Raw genomic sequence first — 25,925 nt, 5'->3', positions numbered from 1 at the left:
AAGTCGTCGGGGCTTTACGACTCAATCCAAGTGCAAAAAGAAGCTTTAGTATCCAGTCATGTCTAGATACAAATTTGATTCTTACCATAAACATCAAATTCATCCATTATTTTCACACCTTGGCAAGCACCTATTGAAGTTCACTAACGCTTTGCCTCAAAGTCTTAAGCAGCATCAGTGCTTCCTTTATTTGCTAATTTATGTTAGCGTACTGTTTGAGTGATAAAATCATGGTGGGTGAGCAGGCGGGAGATTGGTTTTCAGTGGATTATGTTCCAGCACATGGCCAACCTTGGTTTAGTCATCGCGCCCACTGCCCGCCCACCAAGATGATGAGTGTGTGTGTGTGCGCATGTAAATTAGAGCGAGGTCCTGCCCCAGGAACACGATTGCACCACCTGCCAGCACCATCAGATCATTTGTTTAAAAGTATGAAAAGTTTAGAAAAGGGGATCGGGTGATGTGAAGCATCGGAGAACATTAACTCGTTCACTGCCATTGACGACTATTTAAACTGGGATGGCAGTAAATGAGTTAAAAAAAAAACTGCAATATTGTAGTGGGGGAAAAAACTATTTCAACCACTAATATCTGACAGTTGCCAATCAAAAGTGAGCATTGTTATCTTGACTTGTCGGCCTATCTTGCCGACTGGATCTCATTGGCATGTTGGGGGGCGGCCTCCCTAATGAAGTGACACGCTGGGAGCACGCTGCGATGACGTGGGTGTTAGTCACACATTGCTACAGGACGTCAGAGGGGGTCACTTTTCGCCAGCTGTTGTCTGCGTGAGGACAGGCTGTGATTACAAAGGACGCCGGCCGCAGCGTGAGGAGAGTCATCACATCGTTCTTGCCAGAAAATAGAACGGGCTCAAAGCTACGGTGTGATGTGAAGCGGCCCGAATTTCAGCCTGATTGCCTGCACACCCAATCAAAGTCAGCAAAGGATTGATTATGTCTTTTAAAGATAATCTTGACTGATAATCTTGTCGTGTGATGTGGTAAAACGTATTCCCCCCCCTTCCTCATATGCTTGGAAAAGTCAAACCAAAAATGTTTCATACATGCAATTTCTGATTTGAGCGAGGAGACTCACGATTGTGTGTGGAGATACTCTTAAGTGGCGTGCGCTCCATAAGTATCGTAAGAGCCCCAAGCACATCTGATTAAATTTTTGCAGCCATGTGGGGTCACTAAAATTTTAAAAGTCAATTAGGAGGTTAAAAATTGGTATGAGCAGACCCCACGTAAAAAGTCAGAAGAAAAAATGTGGTTTGGTTCTGCATATTCTCTGTTGAATTATTATTATTATCATTATATTTTTAATTTAATTTTTTTAATTATTTAATTATTTTATTAATGGCTTCTAGACAGATTGAGACACGCTAGATGATGCTACTCTTATCTTACTTTTCAACTCTTAGACCATCATTTCTAAAAGTCAGTCAATCTGTAACCAAACTACAAATGGATCCCTCTTGTACCTTAATCTTGGCAAAATTTACTACAGTCAATCCAAAAATTAGGAATCATTGTCAAATGAGGATACATCCTCGTGTTTAAATCGCTCGAAGCAAAACCATCCCTGATTTAGGATTCAATGCATGTCTCTCCGGTGTGGGTTCGCTCCTCGGGGAGGGCAGTTAAGGACGTATTGCACATCCTCTTGCTGCTGTTGCACGCCAGAGGCGTTCAGTCTCTGGGCAATAGCGAGCAGGAGGATGCACAGTAGATGATAACTCCAGAGTCAGGAATATTGGCTAAGACATAGTCAACACATTTCGGTCTGTCAGGTAGAGCGTGTATGCTCTCGACGGGGTCGCTAACGGCTATCCGAGCTGACCTTGGGCAAACTTTGAAGGCATCGGAGATGGAGGTTCCACTATGCACATAAAAGCGGACAATGATATTACAATCAAAGGTCCATTTTGGATTTGATTGAGTCAGAATTCTATTAGGCGTGTATTCATCTGAGTGTAATCATCATCATTGTCCAGAGTAGGCAGCGGCAGTGTATTTAAGTGCACACATGACAGCACAACACACCTCGGGAACCCTGCAAGTCGCCGCCGCCAAAAAAGACACGCGGAAAAAGAAAAAAAATCCTTCCAGCTTTTATCCATTAACGAATAAACTGAAGCCATTAAAAGGCTTTCAGTCACACCTCGGAGGAGCTTTTGCGAGCTGAGGAGGCATCACGGCTGACAACATCCATTTGTGAGCGTCCGAAGAAAGCCTCTTGTTGTCCATCAGACGTGTTTACGATAATGCTAGCGCTATCATCAGTGTTTAACAGCGGCATTAGCCTTGTCTTATCGCCGGCTCCCATTACCCGCTGAACATGCCACACAGCAACAACCCCTCCACCCTCCTTCTGGAACACGCAATAATGCTGCTTGGTGGGAGTTCTCATCTGAAAAATTCTTACACGATTGCTAGGAAGGCAAAGTCGTGAAGTGTGAAAAAAAAAAAAAAAAAAAAAAAAAAAGCCACGCCGGAGATGTCTCCAGGCTGTGCGAATGATACGGAATGATGACTAAAGACAGCGAGGGGAAGTAGCAGATGCTCCGTGGGACTAATTGTCTACACGCAGGGGGAAACCAAGTCGATGAAGACGAGTGACAGCGCGGCAGCACCGAACGGCAGATGCCGTAAAATGGCCGACGGCCCGGTGGCGCAGCATCCCCCGTAGAAATCAACTTTCATGTTGGATGGCGCTATCGCCGCCTGACGCTTCAGGGAACCGTTGTCACCCCTGCATCTGTTCCTCAAGTCTTCGCCGGATGTCATGCGGCCCACTCGTCATCCGAGAATTAGCGCCCAGGTGTTTACTTAAACGGTTCTGTTACGAGAATCTTGCGAATGTTAATTCAAATAGGAAGGATAAATCATTAAACGATAAGTGACGAGATGTTTTCAAAGTACTACAAGTTCTAGAAACCACTTTTGCCTTTGGCTCTTTTTTCCTCTCTGGCGAATGAGCCAACGGGAAGCTGGCAGAGACGTCCTTGCGACTGTGCTCGGACACGGCGTTGCTGTGGTAACTCACAAGTGGAAGGCGAGCTCGGAGAGACTTGAGATTGGCGTCATCGACTCGACAGCTTCGTCAGCATGAGCTCACTAATAACACCCACCCCCCCTTTCCTTGCTTGCTGACTCGCATGGCTGCTTTGTTGTGAGGCCGCGCTGTCATTGAAACTTTCTATCATGGCGACTTGTTGTCCTACGTGACGGGAGTTCCAATAGAATCGCTCAAACACTGCTATGTAAAGACGGCATCGAGCCCAATGTACCTTCCCGATTGGCCAAACAGAGCAGCCTGTCAGCAGGAGACGCACGATTCCTAAAGTATACGATGACATTGATTGGCACTCGCTGTAATGCACCTTGGAACGCTTCCGCTTGCCTCGATGGGCTAAAGCAAAGACCGCCTGAGTGCGTGCAATGATGACTCCTCCGTATTTCAGATGTCGTTCTGGCTGGCATTTTTGTTTCCACAAACATCAGCTGGATTTTGAGAGGGTATCAAATATGAATTACCTTTCCTCTCCGCTATAGGTGTGGTCTTTTTTATTGAACGGCTCAAAGGGGAATTACGTCAATCAATTGCGCGCATTTATTTTATAGCCGGAGGTCTTCAGGAATGCCTTGGGCAGCAAAACATGAGATGGCAACTGAACTGATCATTGGTTTTTAACAAATGGCCAATCAGTGCTCTTCAAGTGGACCAAATTTTCCAAATCATCATGAATTTCATCCTACGATGATCCAACCTAAGGTATAAAAACAAAACACTATCAATCCAAGTAATTCACCGTCCATTGAATAACCTTCTTGAACCCCTTCTGCATACCTCAAGACCTCCAATATCCTGCCGGCACTTCAAAAGCAATTTGTGGCGGGCCATCAGTAATTGAAAACGCCGCCGTTTGTTGCTAAAAACGCTGCTCCAGAAGCTTCTGATTGCGCTTTGTGCGTCCACCATAATCATCTTTTTTCAAGTGTCAGGCTCTGTTAGTCACTCGGCACGTACAGAACAACGTGCTTGTCCTTGTCAACATATGGACGAGGTCATAAAGGAGACAAACTCTTGCCGTCAAACTTCAACATGAACATTGCTGGATGGAAGAAAGGAAAGAAAGACGGACACTTTAGTTCTCAAGGGCAGACTTGTGGTCTTCATGGCAACACAGCGTGAAGCCGCAGAGGCTCCTTGAAGACGGTGAATATTCACGCCGGTGGCATTTTAGCATGTGCGGGTGGATGAACGAGAGAGAGAGAGAGAAGAGAAGCAAGGGTATTGATCAATGTCCCCATTTGATGTGAGCAAAGACAGGCAGAACGGTTGGTGTCATGTAGCACAAGTCTTCAAAAAGCCACGAGATGAAACCAATTTGAATTAATTAGCAGAGATATGATGGCCAGGAAAAATATTCTGCCTGACCTGAAAGAACCTTTCAGCACATTGCAACGAAACAAAGGCGGAAAAAAAGGCGAAAAAACCCCCACTCGCCTTATTTTGTGATGAGCTGCTGTCACTATTTTTCTTTTGCCCGTCAGAAAGTTCCTGTTAGCCTGTTAGCTTAATAACCGCAATAAATAAGCAAGTGAGGAGACGTCTCTTCGTTAAAAATTAAATTCGAGCTCCTGCTTTAACGATTTCAGCCTCGCGCGTATCAATAATAGTCCGTAAACAAGTCGAAGAATCGAGGTGCACACTGACTACATCGACTACATCTTTAATTTGAGCATCCGGCCAACTTTCCTACAGTCCCGATACGCGAATTGCTCAAGCCAAAATCATCCAATTGCATTTTCAAAGTGAGCGCTTTCATAATGAGAACTGCACAGAAATTCATTTCAGACGCACAAAACATTCAATAGTGCAATCCAATCGGTTTCCCTTTCCCAAATGAGCTCCACTGACAGCTTTTTCATCTTTCTCGGAAGCAGAATACTCTGGCGAGTTATAATCGGACATGTCCGGGGAGGACTTCCAACAAGCCAATCTATACACCGCAAAGACAATAACAATGACGGCAAAATGAACAAACAGTCTGATGCGTCATAATCCGTTGACACATTTCAAATCAAATGTGAGTTTCTATTGATCCCTGCTTGCCTGCCAAGGTTGCTTTGAGCTAATCACTGCGGGACAAAGTGCTCATTAGGGACTCCTCGCTTCGGTTTAAATAAACTCATATCGTTCATAAAGGCTAATCTTGGGATAGCGCTTTCCAACTCAACAATGAGTCACGTGGTGTACCCCAGGGACACGTATCGAGTCACATACGCTTTTGTTGATGTTAAGAACCATCGACAGCTGTTGAAGCAGGCTATGAAGTTGACACAGCGGGGTTTGTCTCCTCTTTAACAGCTATGACAGCTTTCCCTTTTTTGGAGTGTCTGTGGGGGAACGTTTGTCCATTCACCTGGAAGAACACTTGGTCGGAGGTCAACGGCCTTGGACTTGACAGCGGGCCTACTGGCTCCGCTCCAGTCTCTGTTAGTTCATCCAACTCAAACTCAGCCAAGCATGTCTTTTTGGAAGTTACTTTGTGCTGTGCCTGCCACAGGAAAAGGGTCTTTCCCACAAGGTTAGGAAATGAGTGTCTCAGTAAAATGACAAATTAAGATTGAGGGGGCAAGCCTTGATTGAGTAATTCCCTTTTATGTGCTGTAGTTTGTATTCATTATTCATTCATCATTTGAGTTTCTTGGCATTCAATTCAAGGCCACGCACCCTTCCCAAAACTTTTCTGTCACCTTGACACGCAAATGCTGTAATATGTGTCGTTTGTTTCCCCTTTCACTCCCCGCTTTCAATTTGTCACTCGGTCAAGCGCTCTGAGCAGCTAAAATGTCTCTGAAATGCCTGTGACTGCGCCTGCATACGAGACGCAAAGTGTACCGTGACGGGTAGTGACAGCAGCGTCCACTTGACGGCACCTTTTTTGTCGCAGAGAAAAGTTAAAGCTAAAAATATGACAGCGACAATTGTTGGTCGTAGACATCCGCTGACGCAGCCTGTGTGACCCGCTGACGTGTTTGAGCTGCGTCTGGCGGTAAAGTGGGTGGCGGCAATCACAAAGACGGTGCTTGAAGTCAAGACGCTGCCAAAGCATTCTCTTTCAAGTGTACTCATGCGCGACTCTCAGCCGGCAATTGCCGCTGATGCGCCATCAACATATCAACGAGGTCGTAAAGCTGAGCCGCCGTCCACAATGGAGCAGCTGGTAGCGGGGGGGGGGGGGGGAGTTACACTTGATCGCTCTCATCGAAAATTTGCATTGAATTGAATTTCTTAGCTAATTTTGTAGGGGGGCAGAATCGTTTTTTTAATCGTTTTTGAAAATGTTTACTTTGTGCTAGCCTGAGTATATTAGCTTTAGCTTTGTTTAAATATATGGATTTGTATTACGTAATAAAATTTGACCTTTGACCTTCTCTTCCTATTTGTGTGATTTTTCTTCTTTTCTTTTCTTCTCATATTTTGCTGTTTCTCTCCAGATGGAGGAAGTCATAGCGCGGATGCAGGCTGAGAAAAACGGCATCCCCATCCGAACAGTCAAAAGTTTCCTCACCAAGATCCCCAGCGTTTTTTCAGGTGAGGCTCACCTTGTTCTCATGTCACCACCTGAGCTAGCTGGCACCCACAAAGCGGTCGAATCTTTTATTCACGCAATTTTTTGGGGAAATCCAGCAGTGGTGTAATGTCAGGAAGAAGACAAAAGATCCGCTTTGTAGTGTCATATTCTTCGGAACCTTTTTATGCGAACCGCTAATGCTAGCAAAGACTCTTTGACATGCTTTTCCATTGTGTAGCCAGAGATTAATAGCAGGCCAATCATGAAAATGCTTTGGATATCAGTAATGACCCACTTTCATTGTATTCCAAAGCGACAACGCACTTCTCTCTTTCCTGTGAGGTCCTATTTAAATGGTTTTATTTTTTATCTTTTTTAGCAAGATGCTGCCCTCAGTATTCCAACAGTATTGGAATTGTGGTGATGTGATGAAACACTACACATTGTAACCGTTGTGAGTCCCTTTTTTTCCACTATGCAGGTTTTGCCCTCACTTTTATTAATGAGCAATGTTAATTCCCATCAACCTGCTTCTAAAATTATCAGCTGCGCCCTTGCACGCACAAGCAAAACTCTGTCATATTTGGCATTGTTTGAAGATAACCTCACACATCACATTTAAAAAGTGGCTCATGTGTGAAGATGCCGTTTCTACTCATGACGGTAAGATCTGGTTTTATGCGGTTACGTCATGATGCAAGGAAAAGCAAACCAAACGCACATTAAGAAAGGCTTGAAAGACTGAATAGAAGACGGACGGACCGCCAGACAGCCGCGGGGACCGCCTGACATTTCACACTCGCGTCCTCTCACCTGACAGTTCGGCAGACAGCAATAACTGCTTAGAGGATATATTTATTTATTAGGAGCTATATTTAGCCTAAAATGACACAAGTCGCAGGTTGTGGTGAGAGAAGGCGGCGAGAGAGCAGAAGGTGCTGCTTGGTTGTGTGGTAATGATCGCATTGTACAAACATATTTAGCCGCCATTTTGTTTCATTTGACTCAAATGTGTTCTATTATTTATGTGTTCTACTCTTGGTTTTAAAGTTCATTCATGTAAAAAAAGGTAATCCTATTTTAAGATAAACTAAGATTTATTTTTGCTGTGAGTCCACCCACCATCGTGTTGTTACTGCATTTGTTAAGCGGCTCATGATACCTGCACTCGTTGCAATTAACGGGATGTAACTTTGAAGAGGCTGTCAGAAAATAATAGCTGGGATGTCATTCGCCCACGCTGTGGAAGGCGAGAGGAATTTCTATGCGCTGTGATGATGATGTTGAAGTTGATGGACAGCGGGTTAAAAGTGCCGACGCTATCGTTCCCAGAAAAAGAGTACAGATGTCTGCGTGCTGAGCGCTGTGGTTTATCTTTTCAGGTTCTGATATTGTTCAGTGGATGATCAAGAATCTAGACATCGAGGACCAAGGTAAGAGAAGATTATTTAACATAGCCACATGCCTTGAGTTAGCAGTACCACACTATACAATTAGAATACAGTAATCCCTCGCTACATCGCGGTTCGTTTATCGCGGTTTCACTACTATTTTAATTAAAATCCCATATCAGCAGTCTTCACACATGAAGACATTCAATAAAGCACATGGAATCAAAAACTTGTTTTCGATCATGCGTACCACTCCGTTTGAAAAGACATGCTCCGAAGTCCCGTTGTCCTAATCAAACCTTTTAACTCCGGAGTTGCTCTTCCTTTACTGATGACCTCCTGCTTTGACCGAAAATCCATGGTTGAAAATCGTGTGAGTTTGCATATGTAATCCTCCATTGTAAAACGAAATGTAAAAAAAAAAAAAAAAAGAATTTAAAACGAACTACCGTAATTTCCGGACTATAAGCCGCGACTTTTTTCCACAATTTTGAACCCTGCGGCTTATAGTCAGGTGCGGCTTATATAAGATTTTTTTTGTGATTTTTGTGATGACTTGATCACTTTTATACACTCGTAAAAAGGCTGTGGACCACTGTTGTGCGGTATCTTGAAGAAAAAAAACAACAAAAATACTATTTTGAAACACTACTATGGCTGCTGCTTATTTTGGCTGTGTTGCTTGTGACTATTATGAGCTTTAGTAGGAATGCACGCTAGGTGACCTGCGTCAAAGGGCTCTAAACCCTTTCTCTTAGAGATTACACAAAGCAGTGGACCATCTGCATTGTATTAAAACCCAATCAATCAGCATTTAAATTCAATTCTTCTGACATTTTGCTCACCAAAAACAAGTTGTAATGAATGTGAACTTTTAATGCATTTTATTCAGAAAGTTACTTTGAACCCTGAGCCTTAAATGGCGGCGAGGCGTATTTATGGATTTTTACGGCTTTCTGTGTACTGTCTTTCTTTGTAAAAAACTCATGTGCACGTGCGGCTTATAGTCCGGTGCGGCTTATGTAAGAAAAAAACTAAAATATCCCTGAATTTTAGCTGGTGCGGCTTATAGTCCGGTGCGGCTTATAGTCCGGAAATTACGGTAAATGGACGACTGCTCCTTAAATTTGAACTGAAGATCACATATTCTACAGGTGGGCGCATGAAGCATCCCGGGATCACTAGCGCTCCCTGCCATAAGGCTGGAGAGCTTTTTTTCGTTGTCTCTGTTGGGTCTCTTTTCAAAGCCATTTTGTTCATCGAAAGAAACACAATGTTACAGACAGGTGACAAAAAACGCGTTATATTAGTATATACGTCAGCTCAACTACGGAAATTAGTTGATATAGCTACAGTGTTTGAACACTTAAGCAGCGACATAGAGACAGACAGCAGTTCAGTCTAACTGCATAGCCTGTCAGCATAGGCAGCCGTGTGATAACGGAATCCTCAGAGGAGGCAAGGCAGGAAGTTGCCTCCTCCGAGCGACTCGTCTTCGGTTTTAACATAACTATAAAGGTTCAGCGATTTTGGTTCAAAATGATACAAAGCTACTGAAATAAAAGGAAAATGACTTTATAATAAAAACAATTGAATTAGTTTTTTCCCTTTTTCATGATGGCAGGGGAGGCAAGGCCTCCCTTGCCTCCTCTGACCACACGTCCCTGCTGTGCTTTAAGCCAAATTAAAAGTTTCCAACAAGCTGCTATGAAGTCACAATGCTGCCATTTGGCAAGGCTGCTCCAGTTAGTTTGTAGTTTGGCAACAAAGAGGGAAGATTAAATTGAAATCCTTAAAGAAAACTTGGCAACTTGATGTACGTTGTACAATGTACATTTAATCAACGACAAGTCAAAAGGTGTTCAGTCTTTTATGGTCGTATAAAAAAAACAAACCACACACTTGAATGGATATTCATAATCCTGCTGGGTGACTGCACTGCATTAGAGTGCAAAATAATGCAAACACTGAAGAGCTAAAATGTGTGTGTGTGTGCCAGTGAGGTGATTATATAATATAATCCTTCAGGTTACACCACAGAAGGGAAGTGTTTGTACGTAAACGGCTTTGAATAAATTATGAGTCATCACTTATTGATAAACGGAGCCCTGTTGCACACACAAATGTACGTGCACATGCACACATCAGCTGCAGCTACATCTGTGTGTGCCTCAACAAGAGAATTTGCCAAGATCCAATTGTCTGGTCCACCGTAGATGAGCGAATACTAAACTGTTTGGACCGAGGCGTCGTGACACAAACTGGTGTGATGCGGAAGCGCACTGATGGCGTTTGACATCATTAAAAGGTTACGGCTTGAGATGTGTGCCAGGTGAAGGGCACAGATGATGATGATGGTTACGTGTTTTTTCATTACGTGATGGTTTAAAAATCAACGACAGTTGAGTGAGCGCCACGGGGAAGCAGATTTTCCCCGCAGCCAGCCAAGCAGACGCAACACGGCTGATTGGACTGATGAGCTCCTCCTCTCAAAGTCAAGTGGTCTCATCAAATTGCCCCCCTCCCCTCCCCCCCTTGTGTTCAGTTTCAATACAAATGTATAATCACAATAATGGACATATTGTGAAATTAATATTACTCTGCAGTTACTAAAGCAAGAAAAAGATCTTAACTTCCAATATACATAATTTACGTCACAAACGTCAATCATTGGGATTATCATAATTGAACCAATCAGGATGAAAAACTGCTTTGTGAGTGTGGAATCTAAAATCTAACTAAATTCAGAAATGGCAATTTCACTGATGTTTCCTTCTTCCCAGTTGAGGCTCTTCACCTCGGAACGCTGATGGCGGCGCATGGTTACTTCTTTCCCATCTCAGACCATGTCCTCACCCTCAAAGATGACGGCACTTTCTACAGGTTTCAGGTGACAGGATACAAGTTCTCTTTCACACACCTGAAAGTCATTCTATTAGGAACACCTTTCGGTAGAATCGCGTTCACAACACCACAATGTAAAACCTTGACCTCTCCTACTTTATTGCGACAGATGCCATGATGCTCTGATACACCCCCCTTCCTCCTCACATGACAACATGCCATATGTTCCTCCGTCAGATATGTGGTTTCTTTTTCACGTGCATCTGGTTTTCTAATTTGTGCTTGCAGACTCCTTACTTTTGGCCATCAAACTGCTGGGAGCCAGAAAATACAGACTACGGTGAGCACGAGCTAATAATGCAAATTGATGCAAATAAATGTATTTATTTGGGTTCAGTTAAAATTACAATCACACAAAGATTCAAGTCTATTTGCCAATGATGCGATTAGGAGGCGAGCGGCAGCAATTTAGACCAACTGGAGATGTTTGTTGGATGACTGGTTGACTCCAAAATACTTTACCGTAATCCAGAAGAGATTATGGCATGAAAAAAAAATTGTCGCATTTTTGTAGTTTCCTGCTCTTTGAGAGTTTGAGCATCTTCCCGCGGTGGCTTTGTAATAGAGTTGCAAAGATGAAACACAAGTGACTTAAGCGTATCGCAAGCTAAATTGGAATTTAACCTTCGTCTAATTTCATCAGACAGACTGATTACGGCAAGCGAAGGCAATGCCGCGGCTTGTGTGTGTGTGCGTGCACCTGCTGAGCACATTAAGGAGGAACATTTCAACCGATGAGCATTTGGCAGCGTATTAATTCCAACTTTTTTCATTTTTGGGCTCGGTCTTGTTTAGAGTCGAGGAAGTAGGTCACGGCGATGTTAGAGACTCATTGGCAGATAGATGGATTAAATCTTTTGAAATTTAAAAACAGTCCAAGGGCTTAATGACCACCTAATGGTCACTTTACAATGGGATGAAGGGAGGATGATAATGGGCAGAGACATCAAAAGTCAGACACACACACGCACACACACACACACACGCTTGGAGAGGCTCAATGTACGGTCAGTGACCTTTGTGATTTACGAGCCAGTTGAAATGTGCAGTTGAGAGGATTAAGTGAGTCAAAAGCAGGGCCACTTAAAGCCAGGCCGAGATCCAGTTCTGGTTTAACCCACCTCCATGTGCCCCCCCCCCCCCCCCCCTTATTCTTTCAGCTGTTTACCTCTGCAAACGAACAATGCAAAACAAAGCGCGTCTGGAGCTTGCAGACTACGAGGCGGTAAGTGAAAGCGCCTTTGCGTCACTTTCGGCTTTTCTCTCGCACGTAGTTCGTTTGTTTTTGTTCCATGTATGTGAACAGAGGTCATTAGTCACGCTATCCAGCCGTGCGCTGTACAACAAACATAATTGGTCCAATTGCCTCATAACTTCTTTGTTTTTCCTTTCAGGAGAGCTTAGCAAGGCTACAGCGAGCTTTCGCCAGGAAATGGGAATTCATTTTTATGCAAGCAGAAGCACAAGCAAAGTAGGTTTCGATCTGCTTTCACGTCGTCGCGCATGAATGTGCGCTGCCGTAATCATCAAGTGTCTCTTCTTCTTTTCTCTTCAGAGTGGATAAGAAAAGGGACAAAATTGAGAGGAAAATTCTTGATAGTCAGGAAAGAGCCTTCTGGGACGTGCACAGACCGGTGGTGAGTGCTCTTCGTTAGTCTCCGCTGTGTCCTAATTTAGAGCGGGGGCCACCATGTGGCGTGACGGGGTCTGTCATCAGCGCAAAATACCAAGTCGATAAGTGTCAGAACACATCAGCGCGGTTGCTGCTCGCTTAGCATTAGCCTTTAACGTCACCCCTGAGGTTACAGACGCTCCGTCGCTGCCATCCTCAAATAGCGTCGGCCTCTCGCCTAATTGCCAAATAACACTTTTAATTTATGCGTGCTCGGGGCAAGTTAATCAATATTAATTCCGATTTGACAGCGACGTTGTGGGCTCCTTGCTGTTGTTCTCAAACAGATCAGAGCGATTTAGTCAATCGACCTGACTTTGCATTCTTTAAGTGCCCTCCGTGTTCGCTTGCTTTGCAACAATTACCACTATCTATGTTTAATTACACGACGTCGGGTACGTCCTGAAGACGTCTCCGAAATTTGTCAGCGAATGTTGACGATTGCCTTTTGAATCGGAATCTTTGCGGGCTAGCATCCGTTATTACCTGCGAAACTGGCATTTTGTCAAACAGATCGACCTTTTTTTACTTACAGAACATCACATGTTCCATTTTTAGGGAGGTGGTGTTCGGAAATTTGCGAAACAAATTACGGCTCTGTAGCTGGATTCACAAGAAATGTTGAAAAAGCCAAACCATTTAATGAATTCGGTTTCTTCTTCATTCTTTCTCCCAGCCCGGATGTGTGAATACCACAGAGGTCGACATTAAGAAGTCCTCCAGAATGAAAAATCCACACAAAACCCGAAAGGTACGCGCAGTTGATTGGCGGCGCAGACAGTTTTGGACTAAAATGCTGTGCAGCTGATTTATTTCCGGTTTCTCTTGTCCCAGTCCGTGTACGGCCTGCAGAACGACATCCGCGCACACAGCCCCACCCACACCCCAGCGCCGGAGGCCAAGCAGCCGACAGAAGAGGAGCTGCAGGAGCAGGTGATGTGACGTCACGCTTGGCTCACTGCTTAACATGCAGACCGGCTGACTTTTGCCCGCTTTGCTTTCAGATCACATTTTGGCAATTGCAATTAGACCGGCATCGACTGAAAATGTCCAAAGTGGCGGAGAGGTGAGCGAGGCTGATTAAAATTTCACTTAGTTTGTCCATCGATGCATTTAGCTCGCCTTTGAATGATTTCATTTGTTGCGCAATAAGGAGGAAGATCCCACCTGCTGCGACCTTGAGGATCAGGGTTGGCGTCATCGGCCGTCGATAGTGGCCCGTAAAAAGTTGATTGATTATCTCTTTACTGAATAGGAAAAACAAACAAGCTGCCGAGTTAGCTTAGCCAACTATAGCCCCATTTTCTGACACCCACATCATTCACCAAAACAGACCCCGCCTTTTAAAGCCATACAGACTCAAAATCACAGATACTACAGTAGACGGCAGTACTTCCACTTGTTGTCTTGTGTGTCTCCTTTAGTTTGTTGGGCTACACGGAGCAGTACATAGAATACGACCCCTTCCTCACGCCCCCGGACACCTCCAACCCCTGGATCTCAGATGATACCACAATGTGGGAGCTGGAAGCCAGGTGGGCACACAACTAAATGATCACGTTGCATCAAGCGCTTCAACCAATTTCAAATTCTCCGTCCACGTGAAAAGTCATTTTCAGCCTGTCAGATTCACATTGTTGCAACCATAATCTCTCAATTTCCACTCCAGTACCAATTTCACTTCACCTAAAGAAATTGGGGCACCAACTACGATCGATCACGCAGCATTGCATTTAAAAGCCTGTAATGGATGTCAGAGGACATACACCCATTGAACACAATTATTGGCAGCTTACTGTCTGGATTCACATCATCAGCACAAAGGATTTGAAAATAACCACATTACGTGAGCTTATTGATTGGCATTCTCTTGTGAACAAGCGAGAAGACAGTCCACGATAAAAAAGGATCATTCAGAAACCAGAGCAAAAAGGGATGCACCAATTTGAGACGTGGGTCAATTGATGGAGCCCAGAGTTCAAAGCAAACACGATGACGCTGCATTTAGCTGTTTTGCTAAACATGTATTTTCGTCCATGCAGTAAGGAGCCCGGCCAGCAGAGGGTGAAGCGGTGGGCTTTCGGCATCGACGAGGTTCTCAAAGACCCCGTGGGGAGGGAACAGTTCCTCAAGTTCCTCGAGTCTGAGTTCAGCTCGGAGAATCTAAGGTGGGCTATTCTCCAAGTGGATGTCATGACGTCATCATCAGCAAACAACACTATGCGAGCCAAGACGATTGTGACGGCCGCTTAGATTTAAATCTCCAGCTAAATGCGACGGGCGCTCACGCTGAGCTTTAAATGCTTCTCATCCTACTACAAATGTTAAACCTGCACGGGGACAAGCCTCCAGTTCCCACATGATTCCCCACTGTGGGAGTGGGAGGAATGTTATTAATATGCTCGGTACAGGGATGAGACTGTGGAGGATTTAATTCACACGTTTGTCTCATTCGCAGATAAGTACAGTCGCAGTCCGCCCATACCTGCACATGGTGTCACAGGCATCCCTCAGTCTGTGGGGGGAGGTTGTTGGGGAACTGGGGTGCAATTATATTATTTTTCAAACTCATTCAGATCTATTGAACAGCGACATAATTGCGGAAAATGTCAACAACTGCACGGCTACGCAGGAAGCGTGTTTACAGAGGGTAGAAGTGTGGCTCGAAGCTTTGCCAGCGTTTTTGTTCGTCGGCACAACGGCAGCTGGAGTAAGCGCAGGTGGCTGAGAATCCTCCGCTAATTGGTTTATTCATGGCGCCATGAATAGTGCACAAGTTTGAAAGATACATGCAAACAGCCACTTATGAATAAAGCATGGCGCTGCCACCGACTCTTTTGCGTTTGCAGGCGGCTCCTTTCACCGAACGCTTTGTGGCAATGTACCATTAAAGCTATTATTTGTCGCTATTTTCCTCAATTCAAAATATGCTTTTTTTACTAATTGGGGAACACAAGAGATTGCTTAGAAGCTTATAAGTCATTCGTCAATTTTAATGACAGTGGTACCTTGAAACTTACCTGACTTCAAAATTAGCAGTCGCACGGCAGATAATGAAGCGTTCTTCAAAAATGAGGCTTCAAGCTGTTCATTGTTACTCCCAGCTGAATAGGACTAACAAACAAAACAAACAAAAGGGAATTACACTTTTGAAACAACTGCAAAACAGACGAATGAAGCATCACCGTTGCGGCAGTAGAACTGTATGCGACGTCGATTGAAACAACAACACGTCATTTATTTTTTATCTTCTGCAAAGAAAAAAAAAGCTAATTTTACTGCATCTTACTGAGAAGTTCTGAATAAGGCCTGGCAGATTATTCAATTGATTTCATTGGCTAATATTAGCTAAATTTCCAAATGTCATTCATCTGAAAGGTTCTGGCTAGCGGTCCAGGAACTAAAGAAACGCCCCATCCGAGAAGTCCCGACCCGGGTTCAAGAGATCTGGCAGGAGTTTCTGGCTCCGGGCGCACCCAGCGCCATCAACGTGGACTCAAAGAGCTACGACAAAACCACTCAGAATGTCAAAGACCCGGGACGCTATGCCTTTGAAGATGCACAGGTATGCCACTCCGTCGGCACCGGTGTGGTTCCTTAATGGCCAAATTAATAGCGCACTGGTCGCTGCCGCATCTTCATTCTTGCTTTCGAATGAAGACACAGCTTTGCTGTGAAGCTATTCGGCGTAAATAGCGTGTGACAGCCGCGTCCGATGTTTTGATGCATTACTGTCATGCCTAACAGGAACACATCTACAAGTTGATGAAGAGTGATTCCTACAGCCGCTTCATTCGCTCCAGTGCCTACCAGGAGTTATTGCAGGCCAAGAAGAAGGTAACATCTTTCAATTGAGGACTTTTTATTTACACATGAACAAAAATAAAAACAGAAATTCATTTCTTACCATCGTGATTTAGCCTCACCCAAACGTCGCCACATAGACGCACATGCCGCACTGTTTTGCATTTTCATTCTTCATCATTGCAGGTTATGCTGCAAGCTGTACCCCAGGCACGCACAGTCACGCTTTTTCAAAGTCACGCTCCCACACTTGAAACCCCGTTCCGCTAATCCCTTCCACATAGAGCTAAAGTAGACGTGGAGCTGCTGTATGCTCAGCGCACAAAACAAAACAAAAAACGATGTATTTTTGCAATATTCCAACCAGGGATGAAAATGCAATCAAAAAGCATTTGCATGATTGCAACATTTGTTTTTGTGCCTATGGGATTAAGCTGTATGCATAAAAACGATTAATACTGTATGTGCTCCGAATAATCCATTGAATAGTCCACTGTGTTTTCTCGATAGCTTGTCGCTTTAACAATTAAAAACAGTGGCCGAGGTGTCTTGAAAGGAAAATGCCCCAAAGCTTCACAATCACAGAAAACTTAGAAATAGTCTCACAGCACTTATTTTCATGCAATAATGTCAAAGTAGCATACAGCAAGTCTTAGTAAAACAGCAACCAGCGCACAGTTAAGCAAGCAAATTATATCTCAGTTAGTGAAAATAATGTCTCACAGAGCAAGGTCGCGGAATGAGCACATTTAGAAATGCTAGAGGGTTAATGTGAATTATTAACCGTCTTGCTTGGCGGCAGTGGGTGAAAAAACATGACGTACCTTGTGCTAATTACGATCAATCTCTTATTGTTGATGCTGTTGCAAATTTGGTCACCTTTTACCTGCACCTGTTGCAAAACTATTTCATGTGGAGGAAAAAATAAAAATAGCAGGTGTCACATGCATCAGGTACAGCAGACATACAGTCACACACACACTTTATGAAAATAAGCAGGAATTACATTTTCACACGGCACTGGTTAATACGTCCGTCTCACATTTCGTGTTGATTCGATTCCACCTCCGACCCTCCCTGTGTGGAATTTGCATGTTCTCCCCATGCCAGCGTGGGTTTTCTCCGGGTCCTCCGGTTTCCTCCCACATCCCAAAAAACAGGCCGATTGAACACTCCAAATTGCCCATAGGTGTGAGTGCGGATGGTTGTTCGTCTCTGTGTGCCTGCCTACTGCCTGATGACTGCTAGGATAGGCTCCAGCACGCTGGCGACCCCCGTGGGGTCAAGCGGTACAGAAAATGGATGGATATATTTTCGGTAGATAGCAAAGAAAAAAAAAAACATAACATGGGTCTCTTCCTGATGTGACTTTCTTCTCCGGCTTTTGGGGTCCTTGCACCACCCTGAGCATGGGGTGCTTGAAAATGCATTTAACCACAGAAAGTCAACTTTGCGTTGCTTTTGTCACAGTTTGGTTTCTGGAACAAAAAAGCAGAGCTGGCTGTTGTTTCTGCGTGCAATCCTTTCAGGCCCAGTCAGGAATAAATCTCACACAGGTTCATGGGGAGTTCAGTGTAAGCGGTGTGAAGTAGACATCCCTGTGTGCGCACAAATTATCTCTGTGCCGCATTTAACAATCGCGGAGGACGATTCGGAGTTGCTGAAACGGTCAAAACGAAGGACATGGCAAACAAAAGAGGCACCCACGCGCCAGTCATACCAATGAGGCGGAAAAAAAAAAAAAGCCGGTTATGAATAGACTTTATTTTCAGGTGGGGATGACAGGCGCTCCTGTCTGGCATCTAGGCCGCAATGAAGAATAGTTTTGGATTGGGAGGCTGCGGTCATTAGATTAATCAGCCTCCGCTTCTAATTAGAGTGAGAAGGTTCTATCTGATATCCTGGCAAAGAGAATGTTGGCATTGAGGTTAGGAATCATGTCATCACGTCAGCTCGCTAATGAGGATAAGGATTTTAAATCCGTTTTTAATTTTGTAGCAAATGCTACAAAATGATATTGTGCAGTTGAACCTGGCTACGTTTGCTCCAGTGCCTGCGGATACGATTGGTCTGTCTAATCATAATCAGACTCGAAAAATACTCCGATACTACTACATTCGATACTAAACATACTGTGACACTGAGAATTGCACTGTTTATCAGGACACACTTCACAAATGTGACAAATGAGGGTGAAAATTATTTTGTTTTATTTCTTTTGGAATTCGTTGCTTTGGAAATGAGAAGTAAATCTTTTGTTTTTCTTACAGAAGAGCAAGAACCTCTTCTGAAAACTGTTCTTTCCAGGTAAGGCCGCAGACACGATGACGTGTCGTATATTTTTTAATAGCACTTGTCTTCGTTACGTGTGTTTTTATTCCAGCTTCCACACTTTTGTGTCACTTTCCACCAAAGGAGAGGCCAGCCAGGATCCAAGCGACGGACCAGTCGTGTGCCATCATGCTAAAAAAAAAGAAAAGAAAATCAATGCCATCTTTCTCTCTCTCTGGGACATGGAGAGCAGCCATGTCATCTCTCCATCATCATCATCCTCATCGTCGTTGATGAGGGAGTCAGGCCCGATCTGTTTGTTTGTCGTCCACCAGCCGTTGCACGTCCACTGAGAGCGGGATGTTCCTTCCGCACTCTCCTCCTCTTACAGTCACTTGACATTAGTAAAGAAAAAAGACAAACAAGAGGCATTGTGAGACTTGAGACGATGGACAAACCTGGTGAGATGAAAAAAAAAGAAAAAAGGCCAAATCTTTTTTTTTTTTCCAGTAGTCACTGCTGGATCGGAAGATGTCTTTCACTTCCGGCGAAAACAACAAATGATGTCAGAGAGAGAGAAGGAAAAAGAAAAGAAAAACCACACATAGAAAACAAATACGCTTCAAATGATCAATCTTAGCCAGTGTCATTGTTCGACATGATGATGATGAGGTCAGACAGACTTTGTCACACAATGGGAAAGTGTTGTGGAGAATGAATATACAATATAGATATATATATATAGACACACACACCTATATTACAATGATTGTTTAATGTGCATTCATTTATTTATTTTTGCTTTGCATTAGTTTACCGCACTCCAATAATTGGTTTCCACCGCACCTGTAAAAAACGAGAGGATACTTACTGTCTGCTGTCTTATATTACAACATAATTGTTTTTTTTCCTCTCTGCATTTATTTTTATACCATATTTAAAGACACTTTGACTTACTTGTATGATTAAAGTCGGCCCTCTGTCTGTTCTTATGGCTCGTTTGTCGTTCAGCGTGCAATGTGGCCTTTCAGCCGCTAGAGGGTAATAGCTTGTTTGCCAAAGAAATGAGGAGAAGAAATGGCGGGATGGTGGGAAGAAGAGGAGAGCGCTTCTTTAGAGACCGCAGGCTGTCATCAAGATTAGGCGTGCAAATATGTGCACTGGGTCGTTTTTTTTATATCATTTTTCATATTTTGAGGTTTTTTTTTGTCTTAATCTGGCCATTCTTCATTTAATTTCTATTTTTTGGGGGGGCTTGTCTCCCTCTACTTTCCACATTTTCCCAAATTTGTTTGTGGTTCCTTATACCCTTTTTTTTTCAGCGCAATTTCTCGTTTCCTTTTTCCATTTTGGGGGGGGTTTCTGTCTTTTGACTATTTGTTTTGAGAGCAGCCTGTTTTGTTCTTTCACAATTTTTTTGTCATTGTATTTTTCCACTCCCCCTTTTCCTATTTTTTCCCTAGAGCAATTTATACAAAGGGTTTTTGTATTTCATATCTTTTTTCCCTCCAAATCTTTTTTCTAGTGTCTTTAAAAAACATAAAGAGACAGAAAAAGATATGTATATACACTTTAATGTGTATTTAGTTTGTGTTTTCTCTGTTTTCACATTTTTTCCTGATTAATTTTCAGGGTTTTTTTTTTCAAATAATTGCTCTATCCACCCCAATTAACATGGTTCCCGTTGTGCCTGCTGTCTCTCCTCTAAACATTCTGTCCAGTAACAAAAGTCAAAATGTGATGCATCTTCTCAACTATATGTACACAACAAAATATATGGCGTGGCTCAAGAACGATAGGAAAAGCCGTCAGTCTTGATTAAGAATCAAGAATCGGGCACATAAATAAAAGGAGTGAAGGTTGCTTGAATCACACAATGAGGGCCAATAGGAAAAAAGCCTCCCATTCTTGAGGAGGGAAGGAAGGGGCTGCTGCTGATTCAAAGTAAGTCACAAGGCTTTACAGTCAGCGGATCACTCTGACAGTCTCGCTGCACGCAAACACACACAGGACGCACACACACTGAGCACCGTGAGATGCTTTCGCCGTAAGACCCGCAGGCGCTCTCTCCGACCTTCATCTAGGAGCCAAGAGATGACAACAACATGACTGACTACTCATTGTTTTCAAGACTTTGACTCTGGAAGAAGAGCAAAGTGGGAGGGCAAGCCTCGGGGAGACTTACGGACTTTGTTGTCATGGAAACCAGAGTCTGGCAGCGGACGCAAGGACAGCCGAAGGTGGAATGACCTGCCCAGACCGCATCCTTGACACGTTACTGTCACGCTGAGAGGTATGACTCACTTTGCACAGAGTTTTGCTCTTCAACGCTTGACTCACATAAAGCTCAAATAATATCTCCATTTTAATTTAGAGCTGAAAAATTACACGCAAGCCTCCCCCCTTGAGTGGGTGCCGAGAGGGGCCCCCTTTGGGCTACACTGCTGTCCCTTTGGGCCCCCCCCCTTTACACGCCACTGAAATTAGACCCTAACAACTCAACGATATGAAATGGATCAGTCCAATTATTACAAAACAGTCACTTTAGCTAGTTTAAGACATTTAAATTCAAAGTTCAGGTTGCTCCCAGTGAGCGTCCTGCAACTCCTCGTTCCAAAGCAGCGTGTAATCGGAGCATCTGTACTTATTGACTCAATCAATGTGGGCTGCTCGACTCCCACCGCCGGCCCACCCTGAGTCCAAATCTCCAACTTGAAGGTACTTTGGATCAAAGTGTGCTGCAAAAATGACTATAATTAGTAGCCGCAGATCGCTAGGAATTGGAGTTTGCGATGATAGTGCAGATTGAGAGTGGTTGAGGGAGAAAAGTCCGAATCACGCCAGCATATGACGCAGTGTTTTCTCTGAAGGTGTTGCTCCCTAATGCGTGCGACCCGCGCTTAGAGCGTTTCGCCTTCTGATCCGTCTTACCGTGGCGGTGACAGCGCCACCTTGTACAGTGTGCGCCGACGTTAAAAGAGGATTTAGCCAAACACAACAAGTCCTTTTACTAAAGGCTAAAGACTTTCAAAATGCACTTTGATGGAAGCTTTGACACGTGAAATAAAGGGGTGAGGGTGTTGGGGGGGCTCACAGCCTGCACTGCAAAGACCCTGTTGAAATTGTCGTTTTGGGAAAATTCAGCTCCTGGAGCAACATAAAATTTAGTGGGTGTGTCAATCATGGGTAGACCCACAAAAAAATCCCAAGAACCCTTGGACGAAAAGACAGAAAGTGTGCCATTTTGGTTTAAATGAGACATTTTGGGGTCATTTTTGCCATTTCCAGATGTTTATAAGAAATTGGTCAGATTGCGATTCAATTTGAAGCACCTTCACCCTTAAAGAGTTATAAATTGGAATCCATTTCCACGTGCATGCATAGAATTGCAAACGGCTCCTACAAAGCCAGTCAGATTGTCCAAATGAATCAAATGGACATTGATTGATTAATTAGCTTAATCAACAAAAGGACATTAAATAGAATCAAATCTGGGAATATTTAGGTTTGTGGTTTTTGGACAAAGGCCAATATATAACAGCTTCAAAAGCATTGTTAAATGCCGTCACCGAGTGGCCCGCTCTTGATTGAAAACTCTGAAGAAACCAAGAAGTCTCTCTAATTGGCCGTCATTCACTTGTAAAGCGTTCCATTTGGCTGCCGAGGCGAAGGCGTTCTCTTGCACTCGAGTCGGCACTTTACAGGGAAAAGCTCAATATCTGCGAGTCATTATCAAGATGGATTGTGGTGACAAACAGGCTGCCCAAAGTGCCTGCAGCAACCTCCCGGCTATGCGAGCGTTTGACACATTGACGCCGCTGAGCAGACCCCGCCTCTCTCCCTCTGCGGGGGAAAAAAAAAAAGCAAAAAAAAAAAAAAAAAAAAGGACCAACTGTTAACGGGCCGAGTTTGGGAAAATGCAACTAACGCAGATAACGACACACTTCCTCTTTGTTGAAATGAAATAAGAATATTTATTCTGCCGGGCATCGGCTCCGTTCCGTGTGTGGTCACGCGTGGAAGTGTGACTTAAACGGCGCTCTCGTCTAATTAAACACACTTTGCAGCATGCGTTGGAGGCGCTGCGATAATTGAGACATCAGGTCGTGTTTGTTTTCGATTTCCTTTGCAGACGGGGACGTCTTTTAAAAAAGATCCTGCCTGGGCTTTTGAAAGCTGAGCCATTAAAGTGCCGCTGTGGAAAATAAAATGCCGCAAAGCCTAATGGCTGTTCTCTTTCTGGTATTTGGTTCTGGTATTTGTAATTTCATTAGAGGCTTGAATTTTGGAACCAAGGTCTGCCACACTTCAGTGAAGCATGTCCCCCAAAGAATTTGCGGTCGCGCTGCAGTCGCAGAGATGTTTACGTGGGCGATATTAGCCTCGAGCAGACGGAGAGCTCGGTTTTTTTCCACCGCAGTCTCCTTCCGTCGGCGGGACGCTGGAATGATTAGTGCAAGCGTCAGACGGAGTGACAGAGTGGGGAATGTTTTTTGGGGGGGGGCGGTATAAAAACAAAGTTGTGGGGAGAGACCCCAAACCTCAACATCTTCTCGTCCCTCTTCCTACTGTCTCCTGACTCAAACCACGGACCGCCCCAGCTCAGCAGTACCCCGCCCTTTGCAAAACCTCAAATCCCTCAACCGAAGCCTCAGATTGTCCGACCGCAGGATTGATGAGGAGAGCTTGTCAGGACCGGCGCTAGCAGGCCCGGTTGGTAGGTAGGAAGCTCGGCTGCAGACTCAAGGAGCCATCCGTCATGTCCTGCGCATACAAACAGTCCCATCATCCCTTCTGGGTGGGGGGGTGGCTGGGAGCACTAACGGCCGCCATGACATCAGGAGCACGACTGTCACAAAAGAAGTCCAAACTCCAAAGCGGATTATTGTCAAGTAATTTGTTCCAGGGTGGGTTGAGTCGCAGGTCGGAGACATTCGCCGAGCACGAGCGAACGATGGCCTTGAGGCGCTTTGCTTCTTTTTCGGTCTTTTTCAGGAACATCTGCTCAAAAGATGCTTGAGTGATGGTCAAAAATGTGCTGGCGCTAAACACTGACGGCACGCTCGCTGGCAGACGCGGGATCGATTCTCCCTTTATGACGTGAAGACGATGCAGAAGACAATCGGAGAAACGGCAAGTCATTCTCAGTACAGCCTTAAAATAAAAGCATATCAGCAAAGAGAATAAAACCAGGACCAAGACCAAGACCAGGGGGGTTTCCAGTCTTCTCCCCTAATGGAATGCAGATGGGCCTGTCCAATGCTGGTTTACATATTTGCAGCATAAAGTAAACAAAAGACCAGTTCTTTCGCCCGACGACTGGACCAATAAAATCAACTTCCTGTTCTCGTTAGGCGTGCAAAGTGCATCATTTGATTAGAGGGCTTTGTTTATCTTGGGGAGATTTGCATAACCCAAAACAAAGACAGGGAATCCCAAATATTCTTGGGAGATTGAGTCCTTTTCGATACTCGTCTTCCAAATTTGATTTCGACTCGCCGTTACCTCCGATAACAACCCAGGCTAAACTTAGCTCCTCCCACACATGCAAAGCTTCTCTCTTAATTGAGATGTGTCATGTAGAGACACAAAAACAAGTTGGATGAGGGAGGTTGATCCACTTTGGCGGTGGCCAGGAACTGTCAGATGCTCGGGTGAAGTTGTATTCAGACAACTCGCCTCGTCTCACGCACTGAACAAATGAAAGCCGCAGGCTCTCTTTGAGGGCCCATATTGAAGGGGAAAACTTTTAGTTTGACATCCGTCCTTAACTTTGCTGACAAACCCCGTGCAACTACGTATCCATCGATTTCGGATTGCTCTTCTTGATGGATATTTTATCTGGTGAGGTGAAGAGCTGAGCTTGCGAATAGCAGACCACAAATGCTTTCACTGTCGAAAGCATGCCAAGCCGATGCTGACAAATTCATCTCAGCAAGGCCAGACAATAAAGGTGGTTAGCATGAATGTGCGGTATGAATCTTCTCTGATCAAACCAAGACAGATGTTTTGCATTTCGTTGCTAACGTGTGCTCATTTGTTATGTGCCCGATCTAGAATGCTGTGGAGAATAACCATCGCAGTCTTACTGGCCGGAGTGCTGTGCGGCACGGCAGGAAGCAAAAAGACCCGGCCGCAGGGCCACATCCCGTCGCCGTACAAGAGCAAAGGCAACTTGTCTTCCGAGCGCCACCAGCGGCTGGTGCAGCCCAAACCCGAGGTGCTCTCTTCCAGCCGCGAGGCCTTGGTGGTGACCGAGCGCCGCTACCTGCGGCGGGACTGGTGCAAGACCCAACCCCTGCGCCAGACCATCAGTGAGGACGGCTGCCGGAGCCGCACCGTGGTCAACCGCTTCTGCTACGGGCAGTGCAACTCCTTCTACATCCCCCGGCACATGGGACCCAGCGGCTCAGCCCACGGCCAGAACCGGGGACAGGGAAGAAAAGGCCAGAGCAAGGCCCAGGAGCCCTTTCAGTCGTGCTCCTTCTGCAGGCCGCACCGCGTCACACAGCTCACCGTGCAGCTGGATTGCCCCGATCTGCAGCCGCCTTTCCGCCACCGCAAAGTGCAGCGGGTCAAACAGTGTCGCTGCATGTCCGTGGACGTGAGCGGACACGGGAAGCTGTGAGAACTGTGGCGGGAAACTCACAGATGATGCCAAAAATTAGCCCGCCTCTTTGCTTGGAACTGAAGACACTGATGGACAAGTCTGGCACATGTCAGTCTGGACCTGCCATTTTCCTTTGCTGCCAAGGGAAGGAGTCCAAAAATCGAAAGAATATCCTGGGCCCACACTGTGAAAAGCTGTAGAAGACATTCAGGCGGACTACTTTTCTGAATCCTTCTCCTTGCCTTAAATCTATTGAGTGTTGCACAACAGGAGGCAACCCAATAAAGACTTCCGCCTCTTTGGAGACACAAGTATACGATAAAAAAAAATACTGCTCAACATGTTCTCACAAGTATTTAGTAGGAAATCACACAAAAACTACAAATATGGTAAATAGATATTTCAATGTCAAAATTTTATGAATAAAATAATCTCATTCCCAGAAATCTCCTAAACACATTTTCTGGCCACACCGTAGCTCTACCCCTGAACACATATTTTCTATAGCTAAAATGTTTTTGTGCAAAATCCTACTAAATTCATGTGAGAACAGGCTGTACTGCTGCATGTGTAATTAAAGTGCAATGCAATATATAAAACAATATCAACATGTTATGTATGTAAGTGTGCATTTGTGAAAAAGTATATATTAAATCTATTTCATATAAATTGTTTGGTTTTTTT

The 25,925-nt window shown here is 44.5% G+C and overlaps 2 protein-coding genes across 6 annotated transcripts in view; both read left to right on the top strand.

Moving 5' to 3' along the window:
- rgs7a (regulator of G protein signaling 7a) overlaps positions 1-19,619 on the top strand; it is a 30,268-nt gene extending 10,649 nt beyond the window's left edge. Inside the window, exons 1-17 of one of the 3 annotated variants that reach the window (XM_049736341.2) lie at positions 2,485-6,200; positions 6,513-6,609; positions 7,972-8,022; positions 10,764-10,870; positions 11,113-11,164; positions 12,045-12,109; positions 12,279-12,355; positions 12,440-12,521; positions 13,233-13,307; positions 13,391-13,489; positions 13,561-13,622; positions 13,981-14,091; positions 14,599-14,724; positions 15,935-16,121; positions 16,304-16,393; positions 18,631-18,667; positions 18,776-19,619. In XM_049736341.2, the coding sequence (XP_049592298.1) occupies positions 6,177-6,200; positions 6,513-6,609; positions 7,972-8,022; positions 10,764-10,870; positions 11,113-11,164; positions 12,045-12,109; positions 12,279-12,355; positions 12,440-12,521; positions 13,233-13,307; positions 13,391-13,489; positions 13,561-13,622; positions 13,981-14,091; positions 14,599-14,724; positions 15,935-16,121; positions 16,304-16,393; positions 18,631-18,651 (1,326 nt within the window). In that variant the 5' untranslated portion in view covers positions 2,485-6,176 and the 3' untranslated portion in view covers positions 18,652-18,667; positions 18,776-19,619. Of the gene's footprint in view, positions 1-2,484; positions 6,201-6,512; positions 6,610-7,971; positions 8,023-10,763; positions 10,871-11,112; positions 11,165-12,044; positions 12,110-12,278; positions 12,356-12,439; positions 12,522-13,232; positions 13,308-13,390; positions 13,490-13,560; positions 13,623-13,980; positions 14,092-14,598; positions 14,725-15,934; positions 16,122-16,303; positions 16,394-18,630; positions 18,668-18,743 lie in introns of those variants that run through there. The other 2 variants (XM_049736338.1, XM_049736340.1) reach the window with 2 other exon arrangements.
- Positions 19,620-20,494: 875 nt separating this feature from the next.
- On the top strand, positions 20,495-25,910 carry grem2a (gremlin 2, DAN family BMP antagonist a). Of its 3 annotated transcripts, none has more exons than XM_049736355.2 (3): positions 20,495-20,924; positions 23,627-23,764; positions 24,689-25,910. In XM_049736355.2, exon 3 carries the CDS (start codon positions 24,690-24,692, stop codon positions 25,257-25,259), a length of 570 nt encoding a protein of 189 aa, XP_049592312.1. In that variant the 5' UTR covers positions 20,495-20,924; positions 23,627-23,764; position 24,689; the 3' UTR covers positions 25,260-25,910. The 3 variants fall into 3 exon arrangements, with proteins under 3 accessions (XP_049592312.1, XP_049592311.1, XP_049592313.1); XM_049736356.2 differs by lacking the exon at positions 20,495-20,924 and adding an exon at positions 20,939-23,538; XM_049736354.2 differs by lacking the exon at positions 23,627-23,764 and having other exon boundaries at positions 20,505-20,924.
- Positions 25,911-25,925: the final 15 nt, after the last annotated feature.

Source organism: Syngnathus scovelli, chromosome 12 (genome assembly GCF_024217435.2).
Source record: "Syngnathus scovelli strain Florida chromosome 12, RoL_Ssco_1.2, whole genome shotgun sequence".
Lineage (NCBI taxonomy): Eukaryota > Metazoa > Chordata > Actinopteri > Syngnathiformes > Syngnathidae > Syngnathus > Syngnathus scovelli.
Note: the sequence above shows the minus strand (reverse complement) of the source record. Positions and strands in the feature narration are given on the sequence as shown.